We start from the raw sequence: 16198 nt of genomic DNA, 5'->3' as shown, positions 1-16198 counted from the left end.
AATCTTCAATGCTTTAAGTGATTGAATACCTCAATCTAGTACCCGTGATAAACCCTCTAATGTAAATTCTACCAATCAACAATTTTTTGAAGCGCCAGCAGTAAATAATTAAGCTATTTGCATTAAATTTAAATCGTTTTATAACACTCGTTTTATAAGACTTAAATGTGGAACTCATTCACAATAGTACGTCTTATAAAACTTGTATAATAATATACTATTAAAAAAACTTAGCAGCGTTTTTTGCTTTTAAGACCCTCTTGTAGGTGTTGTTATGACAAAAATATTATTAAATAGTTTAGCAGAACTGTTGTCTTCTTCCCAACCATCATAAAACTTAAATTGTTACTTGGGTGTGATAACTGATAATAAAAAACAAATAAAAATGCTTAAAATTTTTATTCAAGTCCAGTAATCCAGTAAATTAATTGCGTTGTTTCGGCCTCACGGTCCTATCACTAAACTTGATAGTGACATCCTGGACACGCATATTCGGAGTAAGGAACTGTTGAAGGGTGTCAACTCCATTCCTGGGCATCCTGTCAAAGGGATAACCCATGGACCTCCGATCCGGATACAACTTATCCTTAATCCCGCAATAACTCCCAGCGTCGTTACAAACCCCTTCCGTGCTTTGGTCGATCTTATCGTCGTCATAATTCGAAATCATTACGAAAAGTTGCGACTTCATTCCTTCGGGGGTTCCCTTAGGAATAAGCATATGTTGCGGCCACCCGCAACCACAGAAATTAAACTGCGCCAGTTCTTCCCCGCCTTGTGGACGATTCAAATCCAAGTTACGGAACGTACGCTCAAACGGAATCGTCACTGAGGACTGACTTGAGGCCCTGGTGATAGTGTTTTGGCCTTGTTTCACTAAAACAACAAAAATTAATTCAAAATAAACGCCATGACCGTGTCGGTATTACAGTTAACTGTAAATTTATCCAACTCAATGAACATGATTTTCTGGTCACGGAACAGCCAGGGATTCCCCCTTTCATCAGTCTTGGGTGCCAGGAAAATCCGACACGTGCCTTTCCTATTTCCGTTACTCTGGTTATTAACAGTGATTTTGTAAGTGAAGGGTTGGTGTTGCAAATGTGTGAAGCGGACAAAGACGGAACCGCGGGGTTGGAAGTCCATCCCGCGCGATAAATCAACGTCGGACTGTTGCCAGAAGGTGTTGAACGTATTTTTGGAGCTTCCCTGTGACGGGACTTCGATGTTACTGACGGTAATTCCGGGGTAATTGAGCTGGTTTTCGGTGTAGCGAGGCAAGGTGGCTTTGTACTCCTGGAAGATGTCGTCGATGTAGGAGTGCCAACGGTAGAAGATGGGGTCCCGCATGGCCGTGGCGGAGTCGCCCATGACCCCGAAGGACTCCAAGTGGCGATGGTCGGGGTCGTGGATGTACGAGATGAAGACGTGGCCCATGTTGTGCAAGTCGCCGTAGTACGTGCGGTTGGGGGAGAGGATGCTGGACTCGATCATGTTGCCGAGGATGTCGATGCCTTCGTTTTCGGTGAGGGTGATGCTGCGGCCGCGTTCCTGCCGGTTTTTCATTTTGAAAATTGCGCCATTTTTCAATCAAAATGGCGACAGTGTATTGTCCAACAGGACTACCAAGCTCTACCAGTAAAATTCCCTTGTTTGAAATTTGTCAAGTAATTGTTTGATTACTCTTGAAACTTGAAACAGTTCCCCGACCTTTGTTTATCATAATTTTATTATGCAATGATTCGCGTTTTATGCAAAAACTGATTTTTTGCTAAGACTAGATGGTGGGTGATGGTGGGTGCTTATACAACAATCATGCTTGCTAGAGACCGGAATTTTAGGAAACTTTCCTAACATGCAATTTTTAAGGACTTTTCTTAAAACTCGAAAAAAATATGTTGTTATAAATTGGAATATTTGACACCCTTTTTATTTTTCCTAAATTCTTAAGTTGAATTCTTGTATCTTAAAGGAGTTTTAAATATCCTTCAGTTGTGTTTAACCTTCCTAATTTAAAATATTTTTTAATTTTTTTTACTAGTATTTAGTAGTATTAAATCATTACATCAAGTTTTTCAATTTCATAGTTACTTTATTTTACATCTAATGATTTTTTGTTTCTCAGGCTTCCTGTATTCCAGCTTTTTACTTTCTTAATTTCTACACCATAGTATTTCATATTATTCATTTCCTCAATTTTTCAGTTTTTGGTGATTTTACTATCTTATCTTATTAATGTTCTGACTTTACAGTTTCATAAATTTTAATTATCACTCTTTCAGTCACTTAAAGATCTACAGAATTTTAATCTTACTGTTTTTTAGTTTTTTTTGTATTCCAGTTTTTAAGTTTTTTAGATTTTTAGTCATTTTATTAGTGTTTTTCTTTTCCCGTTGTATGGGTTTTTCAGTTTTTCAGTCGCTAAGTTTTTCAGAATTTCAGTTTCTCAGCGTTAAATAGAATAAAAAAATATTAAACTATTTTGGATTTTAAACAATTTTTGTATCTCGCAAAATTTTTGGATTAGCCTTCATTTTGGAATAAAAAATCATTTACGTAGAAGTGTGAAGATTGCAATGTTCGCCAATCTTTAATTTAGATTTTAAAAATTTATTTTAATTATCATAATTGTAATTATTAATTTTTCCAATCCGACAGTGTAGATTTAATTAGTTGTGTGAAAGTTCTATTTTTCTGGGATTCTAAGTTTTTGTGAAATAAATATAAAAAAAGTGTTTTCGTCAAAAAAAAACAAAAACTAAGCAGAATCGACCATTTTATTCGGATCTAAGTGAAATCTCGTTCTGCCAGAAAGACCTGCCCTAGAACCGGTTCACTGGTCTCATTTATCCCAGGAACGAGCAAATTGACCAAAAAAATATAAAAATCACCTCCTTCTGGTTTATCTGGTGCACAAAAAATTGAAAGATGATTGAAGCGTTTGTCATTGGATATCGGAGGGATACTGCACTCGCAACTAAGCAAAAAATTGTTGTTGGATTATTTTGTAATTTTCAAGTTTTCTATTTCACTTGAGTTTAAAAATCGTTGATACATTGTGAATCGATTTGTTTTTGATAAACATTGATTCTCGCAATTAGTTCCTATTCAAATTCAAACATTTTGCAAGTTTTTCATCAAATACTTAGCTGTTTCGCAAGATTCCCTCACAAAACGTGAAAATATTCTAAATTAGGTCAAAAATCTTTTAAATATTGTTTTTTAGTAATTTAGTTTTATTACATTTGAAACATGAGGTATGTTTTCATATAGACAATTTAATAATCCAAAACATTACATATTACATTTGAAACATGAGGTATGTTTTCATATAGACAATTTAATAATCCAAAACGAACCTAAGGTTTATTGTCTACCAGACAGCAGATACGAAATTTTTCTGTTAAAAAGAAAATACTCGAAACATATCGGTCTTGAATAAAAATTCTTTAAATGTTCGGATTCCACAAACGATTCTTAGAATTTTATCAAGTTCGAAGTACTTCGGGCGACTAATTCTAGGCTTATAAAAGTCGTTTAATTATTTTCAAAATTCTGCCAACGAACACTAAACGAACTTTTTAATTAGGTCAATAACTCGAAAACTATCAGTGCTAGCTAAGTAGCTAACAATGCTAGCATGTTATTCGTCGATTTCGGTGCATTTTGAATAACTCTGGTCCACAAACAATTGATTTATAATTTTGTTATAGCACCGGTAATTTATAAACATTTATGCAGTGCAATAATGAAATAAGTCCACCGATCGTTTTTTCTCTACAAGTCTACAATTTTATATTAAATTTAAAGTACGTAACATGAAAAATTATAAATGAAATCTGAGTAGGATATAAAATCTTGCTTCCAGACCAGAGCATGTGGCGTCTTAAAAATCAAGGTTGAATCTTATAAATTTAGCTGTTTTCTCAAAAGTGAACAATCGAAAAAGGCCAAAAACCCTTCAAAAAGCATTAATTTTTATTCACTTTAAAAGTAGTCAACTATCTGTAGTAAATTGCTAATAACTCGAAAACTAATAAGAATTTCGAAAATAATTATTCTTGAAGAATGATCACATCTTTAGTAGTTGATGATGTACTAATTAGTTTTTTCGGTAAGGAACACAGTTTAGGTACAAAACGCTTGGTTTCATACTTTTGCCTAACGCTGTAAACGCTGTTAAACAAGACAAACAGTTTTTGATTTCGACTGTTTAATTTTAATATTGTTAAAGTCTTTAACAAGTAAAACCTGTCTGAATATATTTTTTAAAACTATTTTTAAACACAAGATTTTTTGTCCCGTCCGTCATGTGTAAACAAATAGTTAATTAATCAGAAGTCGTTACAAATTGCTTTGTTTTTTAGTTTGGTGGTTTCAAAAGTTTCAGCAAGTTCTACATTTTACTTTATTCTACAAAAATAATTAATGGAATTAGTGACTTTTAAATTAGCAGAATTTTACAGCGATTGTTTAACGATAAAAATGTGAAGTCTCTTTTGTGTCCCGTCCGGTTTTTTTTGCTGCTCGTATTTCAATTTTACAAATATGTGGCTCTAATTGTAGGTTGCAAATAGTTTTACTGGTACAAAGATTCTATTAAAAAAATTCACTTCACTGATACTGTTCATAAAAACTAAAAATAACATTTTTTACTTATCCTTAAAACATTTTTGTTTTGATTCACGATAATAAAATTAACTAATAATAGTATTTACTCACATCAGTGACACTCCCTTGATGAATTGCTGCATAAATCCGGTCACTCCACCTCTTCAAGTCTTCCACGTCTTGCTTAATCTGGTCAACCTCCCGGTTCAAATCCCTCAGTTTTTGGTTTGCGACACGCGAAGGCCAAGCCCGACTTGACACCAAACTGTCCAGTTTGGGAAAATACGCCTCTTTAATCGCCTCATTGAAATCATTAAACCTCGTTGCCCTCTTCAGTTTATTACACAAGCGTTCAAAGTTGTACCTGGCGATGATCTGCTGGTGCATGTAATAAAACAACTCCCCTCTTCGGTTCTTCGCCACGACTTCCCTCGCCGCTTCGAAAGGGTACACCAGGTGCCAGTGCCAGTGGTGGAGGTTGATCCCCAGATCTTCCCGGAAGTAGGCCAGTCGGTGCTCCTCCTCCAAATCCGACGCTGTGTAATCCCTCGGGATTTCGATGGGAGTACGCGAACCTTCGGGCACCACCGTGGCTTCTTCACGCGCTTTGGCAAACACCTTGGAGTCGACGTACTTATCAGGAAACGATTCGATGAAGGAGGGCAGGTCGATGTCCTGGGTGTCCTGCCGGTGGAGGATGGCCACGGAGAGGGCGTAGCTGAAGAGGTAGGGGTTGACGCGGTCGCGCGCATACACCGCCACGGAGAGGAGGTCGTCCACGTTGCGCATCCCCAGGAAGATGTCGATGAGGCGGCCGGCGATGCGCCGGTGTTTGGGAATAAACAGCGAGAAGTTGGCATCGCGTTCCAATTCGAGGATTTCACCAAGTGGCGGAATGGAGATCTTCTTCACAGGGACGGTCTCCTCGGCGTCCTGCTTGAAGCGGTTGCTGAGGGAGACGCCCAACGGCTTGTATTTGTCGTTGAGGTAGTCGTTGGGGATGTCGAAGACGGTTTTTTTCGAGCCTTTGCCGATGAAGACGGGCTCCTGGGGGCGGTCGAACAGCAGGAGGAGGTTCTTCTTGGACATGGTGGAGGTGTTTGCGAGCCGTCGACGGGGTGGCGCGTTTATATCCCGATTTGGAAAATGAATAACAAACAAGGGAAGGATGCGGTTGAGGTTTGTGATAACGAATAAGACAATAATAAACCGGGACCTGTCTTTTTACAATTGTACAGAATATCATATTTTGGTTTTTCTGTTGCTTGAAATAACAATATTAAACTTAAACAGTGGAAATTTAAAATTTTTGAATTTGTTTAACAACGTAAGAAATAAGTTGTGATAACGGACGGGACAGCAAAAGTTATAAAGATAAAAAAGTAATATTACTAATCCATTTACTAACTGATTTGCATTTTCTAAACGACCAGAAACTAGAAAAATATTCCTAAGAAAATATTCAACAGTTGTAGTACGTCGGTATTTTATGTTATCGCCTAGAAAGCAATGAATGTAAAGAACTTTTTTCACTTTGCGTCAAAATAGCTTAAAAATCGTTAAGTTGGGTCCAAAAAAATGGTGTGCCTTTTTCGAGCATTGAAACACTTCAAATAATGGTTTCTTATACAAATAAAGAAAAGTTGAGTGATGTGTTCCTAAAATGAGTGCAGAGCACTAGTTTTACGAGCAGATAGATAATGCCAACTTTTCTTTACGTGTATAATACAACGTTTTCTCTTATAGCTACATTGAGAAATTTTTGTTAAATGTTTTCACCGATAGAATAAAAAAATCACCAAATGGTCACTTCATTCTATTGAGTAAAATAAAAAACTAAATTACCAAGTTCAATAATTCCGAAACGATAAGAGATATTTGTAGTCCCATAATAGTTTATACAGGGTATTAGGGAATGGTTTAGCAATATTTCGAATGTGAATTTGTCATGATCAGACGAGTTAAAAACTCTTATATCATTTTTCCAAAAAGTGCGTACTTTCTTCAGAAATTTTTATTAACCCACCTGTTGAAAGCCACTGTGTAGTGGTGGCGCAAGGCGTTTTGAGAATTTTTCAAAATTGTGACTAACATGTTCCTTTGTGTTGAAAGTTCGAATCCCGATCTTGGCAAAAAAAGTTTTTTTTTTCGTGGTACTTAATAACAAAACACAAATTGAAACAGAAGAATAACGTAGTGGACCAAAAAGTTAATTTACCTTTGCTGTTTTGTCAATGGTATTAATTTTGCGCCAATTTTTATAATACAATTTCAGTTGTTCTCAAAATTTGGATCTGTAATTGCAGAACAATTTTTGGGAAAACTATGCATTTTTGATTTACATAAATTTTGCTTAATCAATTTGCCTTGTCATTCTCGATCTACCTTTAAATTTTTGCTAAACCATTCCCTAACACGCTGTATAAAGTTACAATATTTTTTTTGTGTAGAATCCAATTATGCAAAAATTTATAGGATGTTCCATTTAGAAAAATAAACTCTGGTTCACCACCCTGTAAACAACACCCTAAGTATAATAACAATATTATTAATTTGTGGACTTAAGTCGATCTATCGGATAATGAAATCGGTATGACATTATTTCAAATAGCAAAAAAGTTATAGATTGATTACGAACCATTGGGTCATGTATTACTAAAAATATGCCACTGGTCTATTTTCCTTGTACTGTTGATTGCGTTTGCAATGGAAATGCAGTTAGAACTTGATTGTTCTCAGGTCGCGAAATATTAAAATAATAAAGGTTTGATTATTCAGGGTGTTTACGGTCTTGGGATTGAAACTTAAAGGGGATGATATAAGTTATAATTCACATTGTAACAGAAAATCATTCAATTTGCATTGTTTGTGAATTGTTGCTTCGACTACAACAATTGCAATTATTACCTTGTGCTTCGTTGTAAGTTCTAATCATGACAATGAATTAATTATTTCAGTAATTGTAGTCCAGGGCAGTGGCGGCTCGCCTGGGGAAATACGTGAAGTGGCATTTCACCTAAAATCTATACTTACACACAGAAATATTTAATAAATTCTAATAAACTAAATTTACAGTAAAAAGTACATTAAACACGTCATAACACATTCAATTTTTTTCCAAATTAAAATATTCCATACTTTCGCATGCGTATTTTGTTTCGTTGCCATGACAACGCCGACGACGCCGACTTGACTATAAGCGTATGTTCGGGCGTATCCAGTATCGGAGTATTGTATAGAGCTCAATTTCACCCAGTTTTCGTGTTCGCGTTGAACGTCTCTATTATGATATGACTATATTTTAATTTCTAGAAACTTCACTTTTAAAATAAATCCTATAAACAACACTGAGCCTTATTCTGTACGAAAAACTAGGAGCCGGTTTACAGAACATTTTAATTGCAATTACATTTTAATCACGATTAACTTGACATTTGTCAATGCATTTTACATTTAAATGGCAACTTAATTCGAATTAGTTTAATTCTAAATTAGATCTTAATTTCACTTTCTGTAAACCGGCTTTAAAACTGTTTTAATTGTTTTTAATTTAAGGAGCTTTAGTTGTTGGTACAACGATAATCAACAAAATTGCTAGGTTTGCTATTTTTTGAAATGTGTCAAATTTTAACAGTCCTTTAATAAAATTACAGAATAGGTCTTAGTGTGTGCAGTTTGGTAAAAACAGTTTATTTATGCGTTTGTTATGTAATTACTACTTAGTGTTGGTACAGTTTTTTGTTTTAATAAGTACTTCCACTAAAAATTTACGATATGATTCGGTAAATGATCTCTTTACCTATTCTTAGGGTTAAATTAAACGTTAGAACTATCATAACTTCACAAAAAAATGTAAAACTTTTAGCTCTTCATCTAGTTTTGAACGCCTCCACAAAACACAAATTGAACTTGCTCAAAACGATTTCGGGTTAAATTCAAATTCAAATTTTGATCAAACTAAAGTATTGCTGTTTCAGAACAATAAAAACGCCAACGTCGCATTTTCTCTCAAAATTAGCTGTTAGAGTTTATTCCAAAAATGAGTGAATTTTGGCATTAAACATACATAGGTAAACATTTACTATTGAAAAAAAAATGACCATAGGCGTCGTTATACAATGTCTGTCAAATCCACTGTTAGTATTTAAAAAATTGTGGTAATTAAGTACTGTGAAAAATAATAAACAAATTATTAATAATAATTAATAGTGATATTTCTACCTTTCTCCGTTCTCAAAATTTATTAATGTTAAAATGAGAACTAAGTAAACTTTACAGAAAAAAAATGCACGCCCATGTATTTTTATGTCACTGTCAGTTCGCCACCAGATATGGAACAACCTCTATAAATTATTCATGCACTTCAAAAAAATAATAACTAGTGTAATTTATACTTTCAATGAGAGATCTAATCATTAATAACTATTTTACAATTTTATCAATAGTATTTAAAAAAATAATTCGATAAAATGCGACGTTGGCGTTTTTATAGTTTTGAAACAGCTAATAGAGGCAAATGAAATTAATGTACAATTAAATTTTATTTTAACAGAGAAATTATTCCGGTGACCCTCAAACCCCGTACCAATACTTCGGAGTTGAATAAAATTCTTAAAAATAAAAATTCCCTGAGTGTGTTGGCAGTTATCTCATTTCTACACTCTTCTGTAAACACACTGTATTGTACTGCAACCCTCCATTCGAATTTGGCGCCACACCCCGTCCAGATGGCTCTGCCATCACAAACGCCCTCACGTCGCCATCTTTCCTTCTTGTTTATCGCCGATTTCGTCCACTTTCCAACACGAAACGATGTCCAACAGCCGCAACGACTGCCGAATCTACGTCGGGAATCTGCCCCCGGACATCCGCACCAAAGACATCCAAGACCTGTTTTACAAATTCGGCAAAGTTACATTCGTCGACTTGAAAAACCGACGGGGACCTCCTTTCGCCTTCGTCGAGTTCGAGGACCCCAGGTAAGCCCCCATGTGGCCTCGAAACCCTCTCAGTGTGCTGATTTAGGGACGCGGACGACGCCGTACATGCACGGGACGGTTACGACTACGACGGCTACCGCCTCCGGGTGGAATTCCCGAGGGGCGGCGGCCATGGCAGCTTCAGGGGTGGCCGCGGCGGCGGCGACAGGGGACGCAGCTCCAGGGGGCCACCAGCTCGCAGGTCGCAATTTAGAGTGCTTGTGACAGGTGGGTTTGTTAATTTGATTTGTGTTTTCGTTTTTTATCGCGAAAATCATTCGAAATATAATAGGAAATAAAGGTCGGAAAAGCGATTAAAAGGAAAGTCATTTAGTTTTTATTTACAGAATTTTTCGAAATTACACACAAGGGTATTTTAGCATGTGTGGCTGCCACCTACGATTTGATTTTTTAAATTGTGAGGTTGTGTTTTCATTGCATCGTTTCTTGAATCGTCAATAATTTATTATTATTATTACATTTTTGTTTTTTTTTTGTAAACTATAAGATTAGAGCGAAAATAAAAAAAGCATGAAAATACATTTAAAATTGTCTTATCTTTTCGTAAAAACATATGGGCTGTTCGTTTTTATTGTTACAACTTTTAAACAGGTGATAGCACACTCAATTTTAGGAGAAAAGTTTCCTACAAACATGTATCGAAGAATATTTCATAAGGGGTGTTCCTTTTAGTGTAATTTAATTTCCCCAATATTTCAGAAACCATGGCATATAAAAACACAAAATTTGGTACAGATAATAATCTCTGTACGTCTAATTGAATTCGAACACCAAATGTACATATTTGTAATCAGGGACGTCCCAAATTGGGGGGTGGAGGATAAAAAATACCCCAACTATTTTGGCTTTCGTTTTTTGACAATTTTAGAAACGAAGGCACATTTCTTATGGGAATTTAAGGACCACTCAGATTGAGTAATTTTTATAATATCAATCGATGCGTCTTAAAAAGCTGAACAAATCATATCATTGCGTCAAACGTGTAACTTAATTAGGAATGCCGGAAATTGCAATCGAATTGAAGATTTGTCCCATAATAAAAGCATTGGGGCGGCTTTTCGGTGAGAGCTTGTAATCCAGATTGGGGGTCAGGTATAGGGAACAGACACTTTTATGGAAATAGGGATTTAAGCTGACAAGTTATATCTCCAACAATGAAGTGTTATACTCGAAAATAAAAGTTTTTGGAAATTGTAGATTCTGAAAGTAGACACAAAATGATGTCTAGTAATATCGGTCTGAGTTTTTTTAAATCGGTACTTTTTTAGTAATAATAGAAAATTCGCGCTGTGACGTAAGCAATGTCTCGACTAATGATTCGTCAGTCTTTTGCTGCATACAATTAACGCTACGACCTACGTTTGGGTTGGTAAACGTTAAATATAAATGTCAAAACCGTGCGTTGTTGATTGTGACTGTTGTGTGCTAATATTTTGCAGGAGTTTGTGTTTTGGTAAAATGACTGCTCCTGCAGCACATCTGAAGTCGTATGTAAAACAACAGAGGCAGAAATTAAGAAAAAACGGACCACTAGAACCAAATTGAAATCTACGTCTTTTTGGCTTAGGCCGCATTTGTAAGAAAATGTCGACGTTTTGTCCGTTCTTCCTCGGGACAGGTTCTGGTCGCGAAACCTTCTGTTCATCCCTGATTTTCATGTTATTTATGGTCTGTAACATACTGTTTATTAAGAAACGGTTAGTTGTATAGAAATAACACAAGAGACCATTTTTATGGAAAAAACTATGGAATTTACTATTTTGTTATTAAATTGTCAGAAAACTAAAACCAAAATAGTTAGGCCTGATTGCTCAGTTCAAGCTGAAGCTTTCGCTTACATGAGGTCGGTTTATATTTAAACTAAGTTTAAACCGTAGTTGTGTTGTTGAGTGGAAAGTTTAGCTAAACCGCGCTGAACTTGTCACTTACGGGGTTGGTAGTTCTGAACGCTTGCGCACTTCAAGTATGAGGTTGCTTGACGAAATTTTAACAGTTCTGATTTTGAAAAGTTAAGTTAATATTTTGGTACATTGTAGGAATAATATTGTTATAATGATATTTATGCTTCCTTCTGAAAAAGAGCAATTTATCGTTTTCTGTCTTTTCTTTCAAAACACAGCAATAAACTGATTTGCACAGTTTATTTGTTGCTTTTGTGCATTTGAAGACTTGGGCGTCCTCACTTTTTAAAACTATGCTGTAATTAAAATCACATAATATTTACTTAGTATCAATAATTCTAACAACATTATTCCCCTGACTGTCGGATTTTGCTGCAGCAATTAAAAAAGTTACTGAAATAAGAATAAGTAAATTATTATCATTATACTTTTTTTTTAGTTTTTTTTTAAATATAATAATAATATATTAACTTACATGTTGTCTATTCATTACTGTCATTGTTCAAGTTTATTTGTTTAATTCAAACTGAACCGAAATTTATTTAAAAAAACTGTTTCTGTGCATCATTTTTGAATCCGGAAATTTAATAGTTCTTCATCATTATTGTTAAAAGCAATTTTTTTCCACATTTGTGAAAGTAAGTAGTATATGGGCTATATGGCGCTTCATGAGTCTGTTTTTTCTAACATTGTTGGTCTGCGTATTTTATGATTTTTTTAATTGTCATATATTTTTCGTAATTAGCAGCCTCTCTACGGGTGTCTTTTGTTGTATTAAATCTTCGAGCAATTTGGGCCCATGTTCCATTTTTTTCACCGAACGTAATCAAGTATCTTTTTTATAATTTTGAACAAAATTGACCATATTTTTTTTGCGTTTAAAATTGCTACTTCGGTTTCTTTAATTTATCTGTTAACGATTTCAATAAAATTATAAAGTTATGTATATTAATAACGTTAATATTAAAAATGTTAAGCGATAAGCCAATGCTTAAGCGGCCAACATCGACCGGTTAGTTAAACCAATACTAAGCTTTAGCTTAGTCGATATTTCGTATCTGACCACACGGTGCCCCTAGTTTGGGACACCTCTCATTAAAAATTCCTACATTTGATCCTTAAATTCGATTAGGCGTATGAAGGTTATCAATTGTACCAAATTTTGTATTTTTATCTGAAACGGTTTCTGAAATATTGAGGAAAACCTACATGTTTATAGGAAATTTATGATTAAAAATAAATGTTCTATTACCTATTATACAAATTTGTAACAATAAAAACAGAACAGCCTGCATATCGGGCAATAACTCCGGAAGTATTAGACGTAATCTTATTAAGTTTATTCAAGTCAACCTCTTCATATTCTACTATAAAAATGGCCAGCTGAATTCAAACTTGGTCGCACATCTCTCAATGATGAGTTTTGTGAAGGATGACCAAAACAGTAACCACGGATAAAAACCTCAAAAAAATGCAAATTTCGATATTGGATAATCAGCGAATGAAAGTGTATGAGGTAGCTAAGGTGATAGGGATATCTGAGAAAAGGGTGTAGTTTATTTTGCACCAAGAATTAGATACGAAAAAATAGTGTGTGAAAGGGTGTCGCAAAGGCGCTCTGGCAATGGAAAAATTGACGAATTAAAAACATGAATTATTAGAACATTCTTTATATTCGCCTGATTTGACTTCCCCAGACTTCCACAATTAAAAAAAAAATGTGATTAGGAGAAATTATCACTCGAATGAGGAGGTAATAGCGACTATAAATAAGTATTTTGCAGAACTACCAGAAAGTCACTTCAGGGATGGGATTAAAAAACTAGAAACACATTGCACTAAGTGCGTTGAACTAAATAGAGATTATACTACAAAATAAATGCATATATTTGAATTAAAAAAAAACGAAGTCTTTTAAGATGAAAAAAATCGTAACTTAAAAACTATTGGGAATGTGGTGATTTTATCGACACCAATCGATTCCCCGGATCTTTTTACATAGGCTTACATCAAAATATTTACAATTGAATTTTTGCAGGGTTGCCACCGTCGGGCTCGTGGCAGGACTTGAAGGACCACATGCGGGAGGCTGGAGACGTGTGCTTCGCGGACGCGTTCAAGGACGGTTCAGGCGTTGTGGAGTTTCTCCGATACGAAGACATGAAATATGCTATAAAGAAATTGGACGATTCGAGGTTTAGGTCACATGAGGTAAGAGTTGTTTGGTTGTTGAGGGATTTGTGTTTTAATTTGGCGTCAGGGGGAGGTTTCGTACATAAGGGTGAAGGAAGATCGTGGGGGGAGTGATAGACGGTCAGGGGGAAGGTCACGCAGTCGTTCATATTCGCCCCGTCGGAGGGGTTCCCCAACATACAGTCCGGTCAAAAGGAGTTACTCCAGAAGCCGTTCTCGCTCCTAATTTAATCTACTCTACGGACTGGCCTTTTTGTATAATGTACGTATCAAAAAAACCGGGGATTTTTTTAATTTGATTGATTTAAAAAAAATGCAAGAGAAAAAAAGCGGTTGGTAACCCTGGAATTTGTATTTGTAAATGTGGGTATTTTAATTCTTCTGACATTCCTGGAAGAATCGTTTTTTTCTCTCCTCCATTCTTGTAATTTTTTAGACTTAAATTTTATAAAAATTTTCAATTAGGTTAGAGTACGGATAAGGCACTAATATGTATTGTTTCTTTTTTCTGTTACCGTACAATTTGCTGAGTCAATCAGCGTTGGACTGGTTTTTGGAAAAAATAATAAAGTCGATAGTAAAATAATAGACAATAAAATGTTATCTTTGACACACCCGGATGCAAGAGGAGTGGATGAATGTTGTTAGGAGGGAGTCTCAAAGATCGTGGAGGAGGATATTTAAACTTTTAACACACTAAGCATTGCATTTTTCGGAGTGTTGAGAGGACACCACACAATTAAATGGCTCGGTAAATAAGTTATTCAATTTTTCTAACAATGAAACACAATCATTTCAAAAAATTAACTGACACGTTTCTCATTGAAAAAACAGTGTTTAAACGAGATGTTTTGCAATGCGATAGGTCTCACAAACACGGGATTTTGATCTCCACTTCACCGGAAGGAAAGGACAAACTCCTAGGATTAGGATTTTTTAAATAAATTGTAGTAATTTTCGGGGGATTTTAATACTTTTCCTAGGATTTTGGCGATGAAGTGGATTTAAAACTGTTTGAGGATTAGGATAGGATTACTAGGATTAGGATGAGTGTACCGGAAGGACCTCGTGGATTTGTTCCCAGGTATTTGAGACTTCTTTTTCGTTTTTTATTAATATTTTTTTATCATTTTGCTTGACAAAAAGTGTGGCTTTTTGTTGTTTTCACAATTGCATGTTTATTTCAATAAAAAATTCTCAACTACAACGTCTTTTATTCATTATCATATATCCTAACGATATCCAGCGGTTTGGCGGGAAGATTCGTAACCGGACACTTCTGGTTGTCCCTCAAATACCGCAAAATGCAAGGAAAGCAAAACACGTATCCGGAAACAGGAAGAACAGTCGGTATTTTCCAAAATTGTAAACAAATCGGACATTTATTGTGATAATTTCGGGCTTTCCCATCGAGCTAAACAATCAAATTAGCACTACTACCAACACTATCACTAGACTCACCATTGGTGGTTTAACAGTTGGCAGCGCCGTCACACTATAATTCTGGTGAGCGCTCCAGGCTTGCAAAAACTGCAAGAAAAACGCCCCAAACTCGAAGGTACTTGTAACCGCGTTTTTCAAAATATTCAATTGCCACAAATCCGCCAAATGCCCTTTGAATAAAAGCGACCAGAAACTTGGCTCAGGTGGAAGTGGCTCCGAATACGCCAACTTGACATCAATCAATTGAAGAATCGGCAATTGAGCTTCGGTTTGTTGCGACATGTATTTAATATAATTGTAAACTGTGAGCAGCCCCCATGTTATCTCAAACGTGGAGTGGGACAAAATTAACAGTTTTTTGAACCGGCCCTCGAAATTCTAGGGATTTTTAGTAGTCGGGTCAGTTACGTTGGCATACATTACGCAAACAACCGTCGGCGTTTTCCAAGCGATACAGAGCCACCTTTTCGTCCAATTTCCGTTTGAAATACGGCAAAAACACGCAAAATAACAAGGAAATGCGACGGTGGTGACTCGTCAATTGATTACCAGAGTCGAGGACACGCTTCAAGCCGTAGAAATTCTCCGAAAACGTGGCGTCTGAAATATACAATTATTACAGTTTTTGGGGGGTTTACTCACCGTAATTGCGCAGGTAGCCGTACTGGAGGCCACAATTCAATAAAAGAAAAACTTCGTCGTAGTATTTGCCCAACCAGTTGAATTTCTGGGGGCAATTAGTGGCCAAAAACTACGGATTGTTAGTTTACGCCTGAAAATTGTAGCCTTACCAGCGCGATTTTCTGCAGTGCCGGGTGGAGGGTGTCGTTGAGTGACTTTGACGCGATTATTTCGAAAATCGAGGGTTTGTTTTGCGAAGTGAGGGTGAAATTGGCTGCGTTTTCCGCCATTTTTTGAATTACGGTTGGCGGGCCTGGCGACAGGTTATGTCTCTGTGGGGCTGCTCACATTGTTGCTTTTATTCGTGGTTATTCGTTATGAACGCGACAATTGTGTTTTAATCAGTTTGTGTGTTTTTTTTTGTGTTAG

General features: G+C 35.8%; 3 protein-coding genes across 4 annotated transcripts; 1 reads left to right on the top strand and 2 right to left on the bottom strand.

The window, feature by feature from the left end:
- Nucleotides 1-384: 384 nt before the first annotated feature.
- Nucleotides 385-5761, bottom strand: LOC655533 (prophenoloxidase 3). The gene is made up of 3 exons (XM_008196766.3): nt 4723-5761; nt 930-1551; nt 385-876 (listed from the first exon to the last, which is right to left on the bottom strand). Exons 1-3 carry the CDS (start codon nt 5698-5700, stop codon nt 425-427), a joined length of 2052 nt encoding a protein of 683 aa, XP_008194988.1. The 5' UTR covers nt 5701-5761; the 3' UTR covers nt 385-424.
- A 3573-nt stretch (nt 5762-9334) lies between these two features.
- On the top strand, nt 9335-14912 carry SF2 (Splicing factor 2). Of its 2 annotated transcripts, XR_010335188.1 has the most exons (5): nt 9335-9590; nt 9637-9818; nt 13551-13723; nt 13773-14456; nt 14571-14912. XR_010335188.1 is itself a non-coding variant. In XM_962170.5 (4 exons), the coding sequence occupies exons 1-4, from the start codon at nt 9424-9426 to the stop codon at nt 13929-13931; spliced, it is 681 nt and encodes a 226-aa protein (XP_967263.1). In that variant the 5' UTR covers nt 9335-9423; the 3' UTR covers nt 13932-14912. The 2 variants fall into 2 exon arrangements, 1 of the variants encoding a protein (XP_967263.1); XM_962170.5 differs by having other exon boundaries at nt 13773-14912.
- Pex12 (Peroxin 12) lies at nt 14858-16074 on the bottom strand. Its single transcript, XM_962251.4, has 5 exons — nt 15940-16074; nt 15791-15899; nt 15567-15748; nt 15167-15526; nt 14858-15119 (listed from the first exon to the last, which is right to left on the bottom strand). Exons 1-5 carry the CDS (start codon nt 16057-16059, stop codon nt 14919-14921), a joined length of 972 nt encoding a protein of 323 aa, XP_967344.1. The 5' UTR covers nt 16060-16074; the 3' UTR covers nt 14858-14918.
- Between the last annotated feature and the right edge of the window lie 124 nt (nt 16075-16198).

This window comes from Tribolium castaneum, chromosome 8 (assembly GCF_031307605.1).
Source record: "Tribolium castaneum strain GA2 chromosome 8, icTriCast1.1, whole genome shotgun sequence".
Taxonomy (NCBI): domain Eukaryota; kingdom Metazoa; phylum Arthropoda; class Insecta; order Coleoptera; family Tenebrionidae; genus Tribolium; species Tribolium castaneum.
Note: the sequence above shows the minus strand (reverse complement) of the source record. Positions and strands in the feature narration are given on the sequence as shown.

What these genes read in the sequence shown, in the direction of transcription:
- LOC655533 (XM_008196766.3), bottom strand. Translation starts at nt 5,700, where the DNA reads ATGTCCAAGAAGAACCTCCTCCTGCTGTTCGACCGCCCCCAGGAGCCC. An exon ending in ATCAAGGGAGTGTCACTGAT is followed by an intron (nt 1,552 to 4,722) that starts GTGAGTAAATAC and finishes AAAAACCGGCAG; the next exon opens with GAACGCGGCCGCAGCATCAC. An exon ending in GGATAAATTTACAGTTAACT is followed by an intron (nt 877 to 929) that starts GTAATACCGACA and finishes TTGTTGTTTTAG; the next exon opens with TGAAACAAGGCCAAAACACT.
- SF2 (XM_962170.5), top strand. Translation starts at nt 9,424, where the DNA reads ATGTCCAACAGCCGCAACGACTGCCGAATCTACGTCGGGAATCTGCCC. An exon ending in GTCGAGTTCGAGGACCCCAG is followed by an intron (nt 9,591 to 9,636) that starts GTAAGCCCCCAT and finishes GTGCTGATTTAG; the next exon opens with GGACGCGGACGACGCCGTAC. An exon ending in ATTTAGAGTGCTTGTGACAG is followed by an intron (nt 9,819 to 13,550) that starts GTGGGTTTGTTA and finishes GAATTTTTGCAG; the next exon opens with GGTTGCCACCGTCGGGCTCG.
- Pex12 (XM_962251.4), bottom strand. Translation starts at nt 16,059, where the DNA reads ATGGCGGAAAACGCAGCCAATTTCACCCTCACTTCGCAAAACAAACCC. An exon ending in CACTGCAGAAAATCGCGCTG is followed by an intron (nt 15,900 to 15,939) that starts GTAAGGCTACAA and finishes AACAATCCGTAG; the next exon opens with TTTTTGGCCACTAATTGCCC. An exon ending in CGGCTACCTGCGCAATTACG is followed by an intron (nt 15,749 to 15,790) that starts GTGAGTAAACCC and finishes TGTATATTTCAG; the next exon opens with ACGCCACGTTTTCGGAGAAT.